This window comes from Thermobia domestica, chromosome 7 (genome assembly GCF_964235325.1).
Source record: "Thermobia domestica chromosome 7, izTheDome1.hap1.1, whole genome shotgun sequence".
Lineage (NCBI taxonomy): Eukaryota > Metazoa > Arthropoda > Insecta > Zygentoma > Lepismatidae > Thermobia > Thermobia domestica.
Window position 1 is genome coordinate 201,034,138 of NC_137460.1, and position 16,666 is coordinate 201,050,803.

A 16,666-nucleotide genomic window follows, 5' to 3' on the forward strand; every position below is an offset into this window, starting at 1 on the left:
TTCCCTCCTTGGAACTCCTCTTTAGACAACTAAGCTTACAAGTAGTCGCTGTCTTACACTGAACTTATAGTAAGTTCTTTTATTTTTATCCCGAAGCACACTATACTTGTACATTTCTGAATTTTATATTTTTATACATAACACTGATTGCAGAACTCTAAGTATCCGAAAGCCAATAAAGCTGAGGCCACATTAAGCTACTTTTTTAAAAGAGAAAAGACCTATCCCCTGTAGCTTAACAACTACAAACTATACTGGTGTTCGCGAAGGAGTCAATAACCAGATTTCTAAATTGGACTAGAAATGGAATTTTCTCCCTATGTGAAGGTGTCCGTTCTAAATTGTGATGAGAACAGCAAAGATACAAACTGATTTTTCAGTTCAACGTAAATAGTAACTTGAATATGTTCGTATTCCAAAGATTTCTATGAAGAGAGATTTTTAGTCATTGTTCATATAAGATTGATATGGGTGAATGGGGTAACGAAGATTCTCATTTTGTTAAAAATAAAAAGATATCCTAATTTCTCCAGACATTTCATTAAATTAAAAAAAAAAAAATGGTGAAAGAATGGAACCTTGTACTTTTGTATCTAACAGGCTAAATTCTCAGTTCCTAGAAGGAAATTATTTTTGGTACTTTTGTTTACAATTTAGAGCAGGGAGTGGGGTTATTTTCTCTTTTTCTTCCAAGTTTTATAGCTTTTCGTATTTGCAAGCCACGGTAAAATGAATCACACACTTGTAAATTTAAGTTCTAATTCTTCTAAGCTTTTCCTTTTATCTGGAAGAAATCGAGTCTTACTCTTGCGAGGAATACTGTGATGTATACCTAGACGAAACTTGCTACGATAGAAACACACGTCAAATGAAAAGTTGGTCCGACGACTCTGAAAAAGAATAGTTACAGCTTCAGTCAAAAAAGTGGAAAAGGTTATTATTATGCATTGTGGTCGCCAATTTGGTTTCGTGAATGATGCTTTATGTATTTATTTATTTGTTTATTTATTCTAGTTTAACGTGTCACGATCATGCTCCGAGCCTAAGAGAGAAAGTTGCTTTATTCATAACTAACAAAAAAGATGCTCCTGTTCACTATCGTAAGACAATAAGCGCAGAATTTTCGAGGATTTCTTCCAAAACTCCATAGTAAAACCCTTAGAGGAATCACTGATTATAGTTTTGGATAAACTATAATCCAAAACCATAGGAGTGCCCAAAGGCGGGACTTTTAATTGGGGGATAATTTTTCATTGAAAATGGTACAATCAAACTAAAAATTAATAAATTTGGGGGAAGGGGGATTGCACCCAAGACCTTGAGAGAGATGGGAATCGCTGTCCTACCATAGTCGTATATTTAATCCCAATTCTTTGTGGAGAAAAAACTATATACTTAATTATATGAGAACTCTCAATATCAGCTTACCTAATCCGGTTCCAATAATACTTGTCTTCTCTAGATTATTGATGAAGAACCGCCTGCAATGAAAGAAAGAGAAATACGTAATTGATGAACAGGTGGCATCATCATTTAAATTTGCGTTAATACACTGATATATTCTATTGTAGGTTTTTACTTTGTAGCATTTTTTGATGAATGTTAAATTTTACTTCAATTATATACACTCTTAAACAATCATTCCTAAATAACTTTTACCAACGTTAAGACCAACTTAAATAGTTTTCATGCGCCACAAAGCAGTGGCCTTACCCTAATTCTACGTACACCAAGGTGGGTGTCCACGCACTTTTATTAGGATAAAAATGTTTATGGATGTTTCTTCAGTATCATGTCATAACTCACAAATAATAAAAATTTTGTGTCACAAATAATATAAATTTTACTTTCTGCCATTTAATACTTTTAATTTTTAGAAAATAGCCCAAATGTTAAAAAAAAAAAAAAAAAAAAAAAGTTTTCGTGGTGGACGTAAAGTACCCTCCCTTGGTGTAATGTGTTACCATAACGTGCACGATATTATTTCCAGTTGAAGATTCTGACACCAGGCATCGATATGGGTACAGCTGACGCAAAACGTTGTATACATAAACGGAAAAGATGTCCCGTTCTAAAAGTGGAAACCCTACGTACATCTTGGAGTTTAGCGTAACATCGCACACTAATAGTAGGGTTAAAAAATAAATTACCTCATAAATCATTATTTTCTGCCCTAGAAAATGTAATATTCTTCTCTATTTTATACTAGCTATAAACTAAGAGAACTGAAGGCAAAAAATAAAGAAGAATATTACATTTTCTAAGAGAGAAAATAATGATTTGTGTGGTCTATACTTAACCTCGACATTAAGAAGGAAGAAACAAAGTTATGTATGGTAATAGAGAAATTATTGTTCCAGAAGAATAATGTAACTTAAAACTCCTTAACGAATATTTAGAATCTCAATCAATAGATATAACACTGTTAGGAGATCGTTTAAGAAACACAGTAGAAATAGAAACAGGCAATGAACAGTAAGAAATATCGGCACTGTTGTCAGATTTGAGTTTGACCAATATTAGGGAAAAACAACATACATATTGGAAGTAATTTACCAAAATTTCACTCTTTTGACACAATAAATATTCACTGTAATGTAGCCGATGGAATGTTCGTTAAAAGTGGTGATTATGCTTATAGAAAAATAAGAGTTAATGAATCATTTGAAGCAGATGCAGAATTTAAACATAGTATTATTTATAAACCTTTTTATTCTTTATTTTTTCTGTAACAAGAGATAAGACTGATGAAATTGAAACAAAAACAACAGATGAGGTTGATAATTTGATTGATTTTGGTGGAGCAACTGCAACTGTGCTTTTACAAAGATTTTCTATATAATAAATGGATACGATTGAAAATATTCAGAGTTATGAATTGCAAAGTTTCCCACCAAACAGGCAAATAATTTGATTTACTCTATTAAAGAACAAACCGATTTCAAAACAGACGATAAGTAAGGATTAAGAAATGATTTTACTGTTCTATTTCCATTAAGGCTGATACTCGATTTTCAAATGAGATATAATGTACAATAATGATGTTTCGTATAAATGGACTGCAACAGGATCTGGTACCTCATAATGAGAAAATAATAAATATGGAAATAAGAATACCAATAGTTGAATATGAACCTATTTATAAGAGTGAGTTAAAATTAGAAATATATTTAAAAAAAAAAAAAAAAAAAAAAAAAAAAAAAAAAACATGTATATACAATTTAACTCAAGGCAATTTGATATGCCTCACTTCGAACTTGCAACTTTCCAAACAGACAGAAGACAAGATCAGACTAAAGATGTTAATAAATTTAAATAATTGTAAAGTAAAAATATTTATTTGAAAACTGGTCGGAAATTTAGATATTCCTAATAATGATTATTTTAAGATGTATGAAAATTATACTACATTTAGGAGAATAACATAAAGAAACAAAGAAATGTATTATGATCCAGACGAATTCCAATGTACTCGTACGTAATTAATTGCAGGAGAAGAAAGAACGTATCTGTAAATGAAAGAAATATTAAAATTGTAGATTTTGCACAAGTTGAGCTGATAGTATTAATAAAATGAATACATTTTTAAAAGATTTTCAATATAATAAATAAGGAATGCCATCACAATTAAACAAGAAAAATGATAAAGAATTGTTAATTTACAAGATCTAGAGAAAGATATGCTATATGAGATAACTTATGGAAATTTACTCAAACAAATAATATTGGTGAGAGAGTAATAGTGCATTTAGATAAGAAGTATAAATCCTTATTACCACAAAAATATAATGAAGATGCAAAACAAGAGTTAAACGAGATGAAGACAAAGAAATTGTTTATGGGCTGTGACGGTTTAAAAGATATTTTTAGTGGATTTTATTTGCAACATTTGTTTTGTAAATAAACCTGTAAAAACTGTTTAGAAAGTTTTAAAGGGGAAAAAACTCCTACCGGTTGGTGGATATGGGAAGGCACACAAAATACAGAAAAAATACACACAAAATTGTTCAGAAACCCCATTATTTCCCTTCACATTATCTAGTTCCCTAATTACCGCACTGTAAGTACCTTACTTACAAAACTATCTAAAGAGTCAATTTAGTACTCATCAAATAGTTACTAGGGTATTTAACTAGCTAATCCGATTATTTTTTGATGTACTGCTCCCAACTGCAAACCCAACTCTTTCCTTCAGTTATTTTAAATATTCAGCACCTATATTATAATGGTAAGAATGTAAACATGTGTACATACCTTAAAAGCATCCATCACATCCTAATACGATAGGAGGCTGTGATATCTCATGTCACATTTTTCCGGATGGAGAGGAACACCACACTTACTGCAGTACCACCTGGTTTCACTGATTATATTATGTTTTAAACATACTCTACACCTTCTTGTTGGGTAATTATCAGTTTTGGAAGCGGGAAATTTCATTAACACATGTTCCTCTTTTTTTCCATTCAGACGATACGCGGGATCTCTAACTGGGGCTCTTTTCGGTGGAGCTTTTTCATCTATTTCTTGGGATGATTTAGAGGATAATATGCATAATGAAAAAGCTGGCGACGGAGAAGTGTTACAGCCTTGAAGTAAGTATCTGCAAATAATAAGACTATTTTGAGTTGTTACGAATATGTACACTCATGTCCAAAATTATTGTCGCATATTTATAACTGTCTTCTTGTAAGAATATAATTTGATAATGATTTTGCAAGGTACTTTTAATACTGATACTACGTGTATAATCGAGAAATGTATATTTGTGGTAAATTTCATAGGAAAAGAATTATAAATACGAAAATTATAATGAGTAAAATAAAATGTTGCTAAAGGGACAAGAAAATTTTATATTCGTTTTATTGTTCTTATTTACTGCTCTTTTGACATGAAATTTGCCACATACATGTCTTTGTCGATTATACAGACACTAACATAAGAAATACCGGGCGAATTCGTTATCAAATTATATTCCTAGAACAACATATTTATAGACATGCGACAATAATTTTGGATATAAGTGTACGTAAGAGAATACAACGTGTTGTAAGGCAAGAAAAAATTTTTTTGGAAACAGATTTTTCGAGAGTATATATATATATATATATATATATATATATATATAATCTGTTGGGAATTCTGTGGTCATTTTGATCACAATATTTCTGTAAAGCCTTATCTGAAAGGATATTCCAGAAGAAACTCAGATTAGAAAAATCCATTCTCCAGCAACAGAGTTGGAGGCGTTCCTATAGAAAACATGTGGAATTACCAACATTACGAAGATTTTTCTAAATTTTTTATTGCCTTATCTCAATCCGAGTAGATGGAATCTATTTCACAATTTTCTTCACAAATCATAAAGGTGTTTCGCTCAAAAGCATCTGCACTACTAAAACAAATACAGATAGTTATCAAAGTAATGGGAACACGTGAAAAAATAAAACCCAATTAATTAATACGGCTAGGAGAAACATTCACATGTAAAACACCGCCGATTCATCGTGGAATGGAGGCTCATGAATAGTTTTCAGATGAACTTCTGAGCTTCAGAACTGATTACAGGTTCAATAACATTAAAGTCTGGGACGCGCTAGAGGACACATAGTTCATTTCAGAGCTTATGAAACCACCTCAGCAACTGCCATCTCGAAAAGTTGCCTCTTAAGCCCAAAATATCTGGGCCATATGATGCACGTAGTCACCTAAAATGTCCACATAATCACTGACAGTGATATGACCTGTGAGCGTAAACACAGAATCCACAACACACCAATAGGAAGGAAATAGTTCGGAGAATAAGCTCTGAGCATCCGCTATACAGAAATATGGCATGCTATTGGAAATATGATGAAAGAGAACTCATCGAACTATATTCCGTGTTTTCAATCATCGGCGATCCACTCTACATATTTTCAAGAGAATTTTTGTTTTGCTAAAACGCTGATCAGCGATAACCCGATCGCGGATGTTCAGCTCATGCAACTCGTGTCAGTCTGTAATTCACATAATAATTTGTTTCAGATGCTGAATAGGTTCTGCAGTCGCTTTTTGCCGCATTCACTTTAAGGTCCTTAGTGACAATCCTTTTCAATGCTCAGAATTCTGTTACTGAAGCTTCTCTTCCGTCCACTATAACTGTGTGGTGATGTTTTGCCATGAGTTCTGTAGGTCATCATCACCATGGGCATTGTTCCTCCCGACACACCTAATACACCTGAGATACACTTGCGCCAACTAACCACAACCCATGTGGTCTCTTTTAAACTCACCGAGGTGTCTCATTTTGTATCACCATCGGCTGGCCGTTTCCACACATCCCTCCGTTCCATCCTGAAGTATTACCGACGATCACCTAACACAACAGTAACAGCGGCCAATAGATTTATTATTGTAAGTATTAAATAATTCTTATACCAACTAATCAAATAACTACTCAATTCCTGTGCTTGTGTAATTCATAGTGTTATGTAATGTGAATATAGTCTCCCCTCTTATTGTTACTTAAGGAATAGTTAAATCCAGCTTAAATATATGTTTGGAAAATTTTCTCTCATTTATTTTTATATTCTCGAGGCTTCGAGAGAGAGAGAGAGAGTGAGTGAGTGAGAGAGAGAGAGAGAGAGAGAGAGAGTGAGCGAGTGAGTGAGTGAGTGAGTGAGTGTGTGTGTGTGTGTGTGTGTGTGTGAGTGTGTGTGTGTGTGTTTGTTTGTTTGTTTGTTTGTTTTTGAATTATTTGTTTGTGCAGATATATTATCATCAATGGGTCAAGTATCATGTGCTTAAATGAATTTTAGTTCCAAAGATCCCGCAATGCTATTACGTAAAATATGTTTGTCAGATTCGTTAAAATTATTACATTTAAGATTCCGATCAAAAAACGTCTAATGAGCAGATAGCTAATAAACTTGTGTGCCTATTGCGTGAAACATCGTAAGACGTGTAGACACATACATAAACAGGGTCTTAAGTTCTACGTTATTTTACATAAAATCACGAAGTCATGCATTTCAAAAGTCTATAGTGAAAAAGAAAGAAGAAATAAGAATTTTGTTCCCACTGAAATTTTTGATCAGGGCCTCGAAAAGTAAGACAAATATTAATTTTGACCAATAACCTAACCCATTTCATTTATCTCCCACATGAACTAAAAGTTCATATTTCATGTATAATCTGAGTGCTAGAATGAGACTTTGAGCTAGAAACAAATATCTATATGACGGAAAGAAAAACTGCATTTGAATATTTCTTTATTATTGAATCGTTTTCATTACTTACACTTCCTTACTCAAAAACTAATCTTATTTATTTAATTTTATTTATTTTTCTAACAATCTGCTATCAAGTAGAAACCTAAAGACGCCACGAGGAAAACTTTGGTTTGTATAGCTTGATAGTTTCTCAATTAGTATTGAAACCGGAAGTGGCATATTTATACCACTTCCGGTTTCAATAGAGATATCAAAATGGAGATGGAATATACTCTTGAAATGCGTAATTGATTGCAGAAAATAGCTTTTCTATATCTAAAGGGTGCAACTTATGGAATGCCCACCATTTCAGCTCTAGTTTGACAGCACTGAACATTATACGATTTGCATCTGTTGTTTTTATGGTTACTAATCACGGAAAGTCGAATAGCCCATGATCGTCATCTGTTTTCTGTACGGGTAAGAATGGAGCGCTTCACGACGGAACAGCAGCGTGTTGTCACAGTGAACTGGTGACGAGACATGAATAGGCCACCCAGATATTCTGATTTGACACCATGTGATTTCTTTTTATAAGGGTATTTGAAATTTCGTATGTATACCAACAGACCAAGATCACTTCTAGAGCTCAAGGCCGAGATTCAGCGTGTAATTTCAGAATTATAGGTGCAAGTAGTGCGAAAGTTATGAAGAATTTCATCGAAAGAGTGTGCCTACAGAGTCATGGAGGGCACTTGAGTAATGTCATATTTCAAACATAATCACAGGTATTATTATTATTATTATTATTATTATTATTATTATTATTATTATTATTATTATTACTAAGTATTCTGCCTTTGGGCAGGTCCTGGGACTAATGAGGATTTTTTTTTTTTTTTTCAATTTTAGATTTTGGCCTGGAAATGTTCCTTCCACTTTTGTCGAACTTCAGCTTCCTCTTTTAACTCCCAATATTTTCTCCTATCTTTCAAATCATCGATCAGTTGTGTTCTTCTTCTTCCTATTTCTTACTTCCCTTCCATCTTTCCTTCTATGGCGGTGTGAAGAAGACAATTTCTTCGCAAGATGTGTCCAATCCAATTGGCCTTTCTACGAAGGATGGTGGCTAGAAGTGTCCTCTTTTCTTCTATCCGTTTTAAAACATCTTCGTTTGTTGCTCTCTCTGTCCATTTTATCTTCTCCATCTTCCTCCAACACCACATTTCGAAGCTCTCCAGATATTTCCTCTCTAACTTCCGTAATGTCCAAGTCCTCTGAACCATAGAGTCCAATGCTCCATATATACCACTTGACCAACTTCTTCTTAAGTCCAATATTGAGCCTGCTAGTTAAGAGGATCTTTTCTTGTTGAATGATTCTTTAGCTATGGCAATTCTTGACCTGATTTCTTTGGTGCAGTAAGCGTCTCTCGTCAAAATACTTCCTAGATACTTGAAATTATCGACCTCTTCAAGTTCTCTTTGTTCTACTTTGATCCGTAAGGGCGTGTTTCCACGGGATATTCTCGTGACTTTCGAGTTTTCGATGTTAATTTCCATTGCATACAGTTTTCCAGTGTCAACTATTTTGTCAATTATCTCCTGTAGTCCTCCTTCGGTTTTAGCTGATCTTCTTAATGATCTGCCCTCCAATCTTGAAATCTCCAATTCATTAATGACAGGTAGCATATATTGCAAAAATATGTAAATACACAATATGCAAATTACTTAATTTCACCAATAAATTTTTATGTAATTATGCACTAGAAAGTTGCGTTCTTTATGGTACACCCTATATTACCGATTTTAATCTATAACGATCACCGTTAAAACCGGAAGTTGTTGGATTTTCTCCCATTTCAGGTTTCATAGTCTTCGGATTGATTCAAGAAAACCATCTCCCGCTGTTACCGTCTTTTACAATCAGACATTAAAACCGGAAGTTAATTTCTACCACTTCAGGTTTTACTAGAGAGATAAGAATAGAGATTTAATATATTCTTGGGACGCTTAATTGATTACACAAAACCGTCTCTCTCTATCTACTACTTTTTTTATTCTATAGCGATGACGTTAAAACTGGAAGTGGTTGATTTTTGTCACTTCCGGTTTTAATAGAGACTAGAATGAAGATGAAGTATATTGTTGGGACACTTAATTGATTGCAGAAAACAGCTTATCGCTAGCTGTTACCGTTTTTGCTCTATAGTGATCAATGTAAAAGCCGGAAATGATCGATTTCTATCACTTCTGGTGTGGATATCGCAACTATGAATGAACTCGATCTTTAACGGTTGATCCTCTACATCGTGGCCAAATTTGGTGGTGATCCATCAGTTAGTTTTTAAGACTTTTTGTTTCCCGAACGGACGGACACGCGGACAGTTAAAGAGTATTGATAAATCAAATTTCTTAAAAACAGCTACCAAAATACAGAAGAAACTCATTGCACCTACCTTGTTACAGCATCCTCCGATGCAATCATTTTGCTGGGCTGGGATTTTGTGTTAGGTGGAAATACAGTCTCGGGGTCAAATTTATCATCACTAATGAAAGATTCAATATCAAGTTTGTCGTCTATTTCTGACATAAACTGATCTGTGTCTAGCTCTTCTTTCACGCTGACAACTTCCGTATGTTCTATTCGCGATGATGACTCTTCTTCTTGATAGTCACTCGGAATATCCACGTTACTCGGACAAAGCTGTGAAAAGAAGTGTTTGCATGCTTAATTCACGCAGTTTCTATCTATCTATCTATCTATCTATCTATCTCTATATCTATCTATCTATATATATATATATATATATATATATATATATATATATATATATATATATAAGCACTGTTTCTTAAATTCTATTTTCAAATTCACAGACCAAAATCATGTTAAATCAAAAATTGGTTTTAATTTTCCTCTATTATGTAAACTTTTTGAGAAATAGTTTTTAGAAAATTAAAATTAATGCTCATAATGAAAATATACGGTGTCAAAATCTTAAGTTAAAAATTACATCCATTTAGCTCTTTGCGAGATTACGAAGCTGATAATTTCCATTTCTCTCTGGTTTATGTTACTTTTCTGATCATACTCCAACAGTAACTTGCTATGGTTAAACTACTCTATATCCTTTTATTTTGTCTTTTACTTTCAACACTTATTTTTGAAATGTGTTGATCGCTCGCGGAGCCAAAGTTAACTTAACAAAAATCAAAGTAGTGCCTCAAATGTACTGTTTTATTTCCCTAGTATCAACGCTACCGAATATTTCGTATTAAATTTATTAGTGATTTGCAAAAAAACATCAATTAAACGCAATCTCATTACACTTCAATAGTTTAATAAATATCAATTCCACATTTAATTTCTTTCAAATCATAATGAGATGGTTAATGGGATCATCTTTTGCTCTTATCCCACTCGTTATATGAGCGTTTATAAGAAATATTGTTATGAAGGCAATTCAATTAGAGTAAACTGCATTTTATTGAAGAGCAAACCACCCATAAATATACACACACGACGGTGTTTTTCTACGTTCTTGTGAATGCGCTTTTTCTCATAGTTTAAGAAGTATTTATGTTAAAAGAGAAACGAAATTTTAGGCTGGGTTCGACGTTAGAAGCGAGAAACCTTCACTGTATCCAAATGATCAGTGAGGTTAGGATTCCCCCCCCCCCTCAAAGAAAACTGAATTTAGAAGGCAAGTAATATACTTTAAGTCTAGTTTATACATTAATATATCAGGGTGTCTACTAAAATCCCAAAGTGAAATTTCGTGACTTTTTCGTGACCTTTTCTTTACCAAATCATAAAATTTCCTAAAATTTTCAAGAGCAAATTTGAGTGCGAATTAGGCCGAATTTTCATCCATGCGATAGAAACGTACTTTGCTTGCGATTTGGTAGCGTTTAAAGCTGATCATAGACATTTTTAGTGGTGAACTTTGACGTTTTATGGAACAAAATTTTCCAATCTGTACTTACGTTTGAACAGTTAAAAAAAATCGTGACCCAAACGCTAAATTTCGTGACTTTCATGACCATTTTCTCATGTCGTGACTTTCGTGACCGATAGACACCCTGTATACACAAAGAAAGTACTCTGATTCAGGTATGAGTATGTATTTATGAAGTGCTAAGATCCCATGCATATAATATTAAGAAGTCTGGTTGTTCTGGGAGCAATCTACCGAGTTTCTTATATAACTATTATTGTCATTTATATACCACATTAAACTTTTATGAAACACTGGTTCAGATATGTAGAGTTATTTTAAAATACAGACATAATTTTAACTGACTACTAATCTTATATAATAGTGTTGTTTTTGAAATTTACAACACCATGAACGATGTGTGTCAATGAAATAAAATTTATACTACCGATTCATTACAAGACTATACCAAAAATTACTACTATTTCAGAAATGTATAACACACCTAACCTTAATAAATTATTATCGCATGAAGACGTACGCTCTGCAATCAGAGCCTCTATGTAGTATCGAATCAAACAGGCGTTGGATGTATTTCTGACACGCTGTTTGTATCAAACTGTGTGCTGGAGGACTGTGACGAACAAGTTGACTACCGTCCATATCTCCACATGTTCAATGCACATATGTCAAGCAACCGTGCACGTCCAGGAAGCAGTAGTACCCGTTGTTCCTTTCCATTATGCATATGGCTGGGCATTAAAATATGGCGTCCGGAATTGTCCCAAGAAAGGGCATGGCTTCGGCTTCTTCAACTTCCGATTTTGTGATGTGGTCACATTGTGTGGTCAATTGCCGAATCGCCACGGTGTAAGTTTCACTGCTCTCTATTGTTTTTTCACACGGTTCTGTTACGGCGCTAAGCTCTATATGCTCATCAATTTCGCAATACGAAAGTTGCCTTCCGTCCGTGAATCATAGCTTCGAACGCAGTTGCCTGTTTATATTGCGCCCTTTGACGTCAGCGAAGCATAGAGACGCTTGTTCAGATATTTTCTTACCCAAATAATGAGGTCATCAGTATGGCGTCCATAAAGGCCAAGATTGCATGTGCTCGATGCTACATATACAATCGTACCTGCCGTTCGGAACTCTGGCCCTTCACAATGGACGCTCGCAGACTACTTACCACCATAATCTCTACTCCGTATATGGTCATAGCTGTAGGGAGGCTGCCGACTGCCTGTCACTTAGCACGCCAGTAGCAGGGTTTATTCATCCATTGTAGCTTGTGGTGTTTGTAGTTCTTGGTAAGACGACGAAAAGACATGCGTGTTGCCAGCCTAACGTTCAGTGAATACTGTTGAACTAATATTATTGAGGACACTGCAAGGTCCGTGAAGGCCTCGAGAACAATATGTTTATCATCTCGTGATGTGGTCACATTGTTCAGTCCACTGCCTCATTGTTGCTGCGTACAGTACTTCTGTCCAGTGCTTTCAAAAACGCATCGTTATCGTCGCAAAATTCAGTGTGCACTCATGGTTCCTCATACTAGAAGCATCCTTCCCGTATGGCGACCATTCGTTCCCATTCGAACGCAGTTGTCTGTTTATACCAAACCCTTTAATGTCGAAGAGAGACACTAACGCTTGTCTATACATTTTCCTATTTCGTTTTCCATACTCGACTACGTTAAGTGCTCCATAAACCTCCTTGCCGAGGTACTGCTGGAGATTGCTGAGCTCATGCGTAAGCTTGCATGCTACCTGAAAGTGTAATTATTCGTACGTCATACCCTGCTGTACAAATCGTTCCGTCTTTCGTTCCTGATGCTACAATTTTCACAAATGGCAGTGTATTTAATTTTCCGAATACAGTGAAACCTCTGAATAACGGACACCAATGGGACGGGAATATTTGTCCGTTACTGAGAGGTGTCCGTTACAGAGAGGTTACAAAAATTTAATTTTCTCAACGGTAATTGTATGCAGTAATATACAGTAAATACATTATGTATGAACGTAAATGCGTAAAATTCAATATGAAAATACTCTATTTAGTACGTATTTGAATTACTGGGACGCATGAAGAAATTCATTTCTGTTAAACAATATTATTGTTGGGGAATGTATTAATATGTTCGTATACTACAAATGATAATGCGTGTATGGTAAGTTTCTTAAGGACATGTCATCACCCTGTAAAAAAACAGCATTAATTCACTTACCGCCTATATTAAAAGTAAAAATAGCTTTAAAACGTATGCAATATTATTATTAAATACTGAAAATATGGAGAAGAAACTCACAAAATTTCTTGGGGAAAATTCTGCAGTTGTTCTCTGCCGTGTGCATCCTACAGACACTAGTTTCTGTTCGAAATTTGCTTGCAACTGTTGGATCAATTGGAGAACTATTTTACCGCGATTAATGGCAAATTTCTTTAATTGTTCAACTGTTTGAGACACCAATTTGTACAAAAGAAAACAATTTCTTTTCCAAAAAAGTAAGAGAGAAAACATTGCTCGTTGAAAAATGTTATCGCAAAATAAACAATGTTTCTTTTGTTATCTATGAAATTGTCGAGAAAGATGCAAGGCCCAGAGGAAAAAGCACTAAATTTGTTAGGGAAGCAAAGATCCGCATAGAATTCTTGACCATACGACTAATCCAGCATGAGTGTTAGTGCGTATTAAAGATTTTCTAGGATTTCCACCAGAAAGCAGTTTATTGCGGTCAGAAAAAAAGAAGCATTTCAAGTTCAGCTTGAAGTTGTTCTGTTTGATGATAGATACACCTGTGGGGAAAAAGACTTTTCTGTCTACTGTCAAATATCGCAGAATCAGGAATAATTCCTGTCCGTTATGAAGAGGTTATTCAAACGTTTGGGGGTAAAAATGGACTGTCCGCGTCCGTATCTGAGAGTGTCCGTAAAAGGGAGGGTTTTGTTCCGTAAGAGAACGTATATTTTTGCCGGGACAAAAAAATCTGTCCGTATTATAGAGGTGTCCGTTATTGAGAGGTGTCCGTTAAGGGAGGTTTCACTGTACCACTTCTGACAAATATCACAAAACAATATTTCATGTACTCTATCCTTGCAACAGCTTTAACTGACATTATTTCATAAATAATAATTTCTAACCATCTTACAACTATTCATTTTGTTTCGGCATCTTGACTAATATTTATAAATTTCTGTATGGCAATCTCTCATCCCTACAATAACGAATAGTGAAGAGATGAATTTATACATTGATACAGAGTCCACTTAAAAGAAGCAGAGCCAAGGGACACAAATTGAATAGAGCCCCGTTGAAAATCACTAATTCAGTTTAAATATTGGTCTTTCAATTATTACTTAACTACACTCCTGGTCCTAACTACGAAGAGCTATAACCCACAAGACTTTGCACGTCGACCGCCATTAATTCTAGCGTTCAAGATTTGAGTTCGCTGTACGAGATTGGTCTCTAATTGCCTCATGATGCAGAGCCAAAAATGAAAATCTTTTTTCCATCGGGAGTGAAACGCGGGATCACGCCCAGCAAATACATGCGCGCCACTGATTTATCCACATTCCCAAACAATCCTTAACACTACGATTCTTATGTGGACGAAGAGTTGATATAGATGAGTCTGTAGTTAATATAAGTGATTATAGGAATTCATACTAGAGGGAAGAGGCTTTTATCGTAATATTGCAATGCAGAGCACACAGATTACCTAGAAAACAAATGTAGATTACTTTTTGAGTTGACATAGAGACTTATTGGTAAGAATAAAAAAGACCCATGGTGATGTTTCAAGTGGTGTCAATAGGTCTACTAGTTGTGGGTCTAATATGTCTAATAATTGAGTACTGAGTGCCACTCCATGGAACAGACGAAACAGCTTGTTATCTCCCTTTTATGCCTTTATTTTAAAACTTAAAAAACAATTAAAAATGCAATATGTAGGGGTAAGAAGCCTATTCTCTGGTTCACTTCAAGCAAGTGCCTCGCTTTGTTCACTTTTGTCGTCTGCACTTCAATCCCAAGTAAGAGGAATGTTTTCTTACAACTAAAATCAAGCGGATACGAACTTCACGAACGCTCCATTGTGGTTATGTGGAAAGCGTACGCCCCTTTGTCGCAGGAGACCCGGGTTCAATTTCTGGTAGGAGCTCATGTGGCTCAAATCCGACGTAAATTTGTAGGTTCATGTCATATAAACTCGCTGCCAGGAACGCTAAACTCAAATCGAATCGAAACTAACTTCACAAATGTAGCGACTAGTGAGAATGCAGTGGAATCTGTCCCGTTGAGTGCTTCCTTTTGGTGAATTGGACATAGTGGAAATCTAGCGGCCAGTTCAATTCGTTTTGTAACATTACTTTGATAATAAATAAATTCATTATTTGTTATAACAGTGTATGGGATACTTTAGCACTTAAAAAAATTGAAAACTCTTAGATTTGCGAACTCCTCGTTAAATCTGTGTAAGTAAGGCGACAATGAAACAGCTATGCGGTGGCTATTCCAAGTTCACGGACTCGGAAATTTCGTCTTGCACAAAATCACAGACAATGACAGAATTCAACCTGCCAAAATGTGATCGAGATGAAATTGTGTCCTTTTGGTTCACTGAATTTTATAAAGTTCGGTTGCTTTAATTGGCAGGATTATTTAAAACTTTACAGAATTCACAACCAAAAGGAAATCTTATACTGGGCATTTCCAAAGTACTTATTATAATTCTGTGAAACGGCTAACCAGATGACCATTTAGTGATAAATGACAATATTTGCCATATTTACTCTGTTAGAGAGAAAAGAGCTTGCAATTTCTCAGAAATGAACGATAAAAATAATTTTCATTTAGAAAAAGACCCACGAATGGTTCCAAAGATATCATCACCTAATTACTGTGTTAAAAAAATAAATTCGATTACGAATGGATCGAGATTCAAGTCGATAAGTACTATTACCAAGACAAACACATATAATTAAAATGTAAATTGTGTCATATTTATGCAATCGGAAACAATCTGTTCTATACAAGGGTCATATCACTGAAAAGTTTGCTACTCTGTCTGGAGTTCCTCAAGGATCTCATCTGGGTCCTCTGTTATTTCTCCTACTTATTAATGATATTCCGCTTTTTATTGAAAACTCTCAGATTCTCCTATTCGCTGATGATCTCAAATTATATTCTAGAATTAATTCAACTGAAGATTGCATACAACTACAAGACCTGCAACGAGTTCAAACATGGTGCGATGACAACAAATTAATAATAAATGTATCTAAGTGTAAATCCCTTTCTTTTACGAGAAAAAGAAATCCCATCACCTTTGACTATACACTGAAAGAAACCAAACTGTCTAGGCCAAGTACTGTTAAAGATTTAGGTGTTATTTTTGATCCTGAATTAAATTTCAATCAACACATAAATATGATAACAAACAGCGCATATAGAAACTTAGGTTTAATGTACAGAATAGGGCAAGACTTTTTCAGTGAGACAACGCTAGCAGCACTTTATTTTACATAT

The 16,666-nt window shown here is 34.7% G+C and overlaps 1 protein-coding gene across 5 annotated transcripts in view; it reads right to left on the reverse strand.

Moving 5' to 3' along the window:
• LOC145690651 (uncharacterized) overlaps positions 1–16,666 on the reverse strand; it is a 78,971-nt gene that overhangs the window by 15,701 nt on the left and 46,604 nt on the right. For 4 of the 5 annotated variants that reach the window (XM_081765758.1, XM_081765757.1, XM_081765756.1 and 1 more), the window contains exons 5-7: positions 9,652–9,899; positions 4,255–4,618; positions 1,429–1,481 (exon numbers count right to left, since the gene is read on the reverse strand). In XM_081765758.1, coding sequence (XP_081621884.1) covers positions 4,276–4,618; positions 9,652–9,899 — 591 coding nt within the window. In that variant the 3' untranslated portion in view covers positions 1,429–1,481; positions 4,255–4,275. The remainder of the gene's footprint in view (positions 1–1,428; positions 1,482–4,254; positions 4,619–9,651; positions 9,900–16,666) is intronic. The other variant, XM_081765755.1, reaches the window with a different exon arrangement.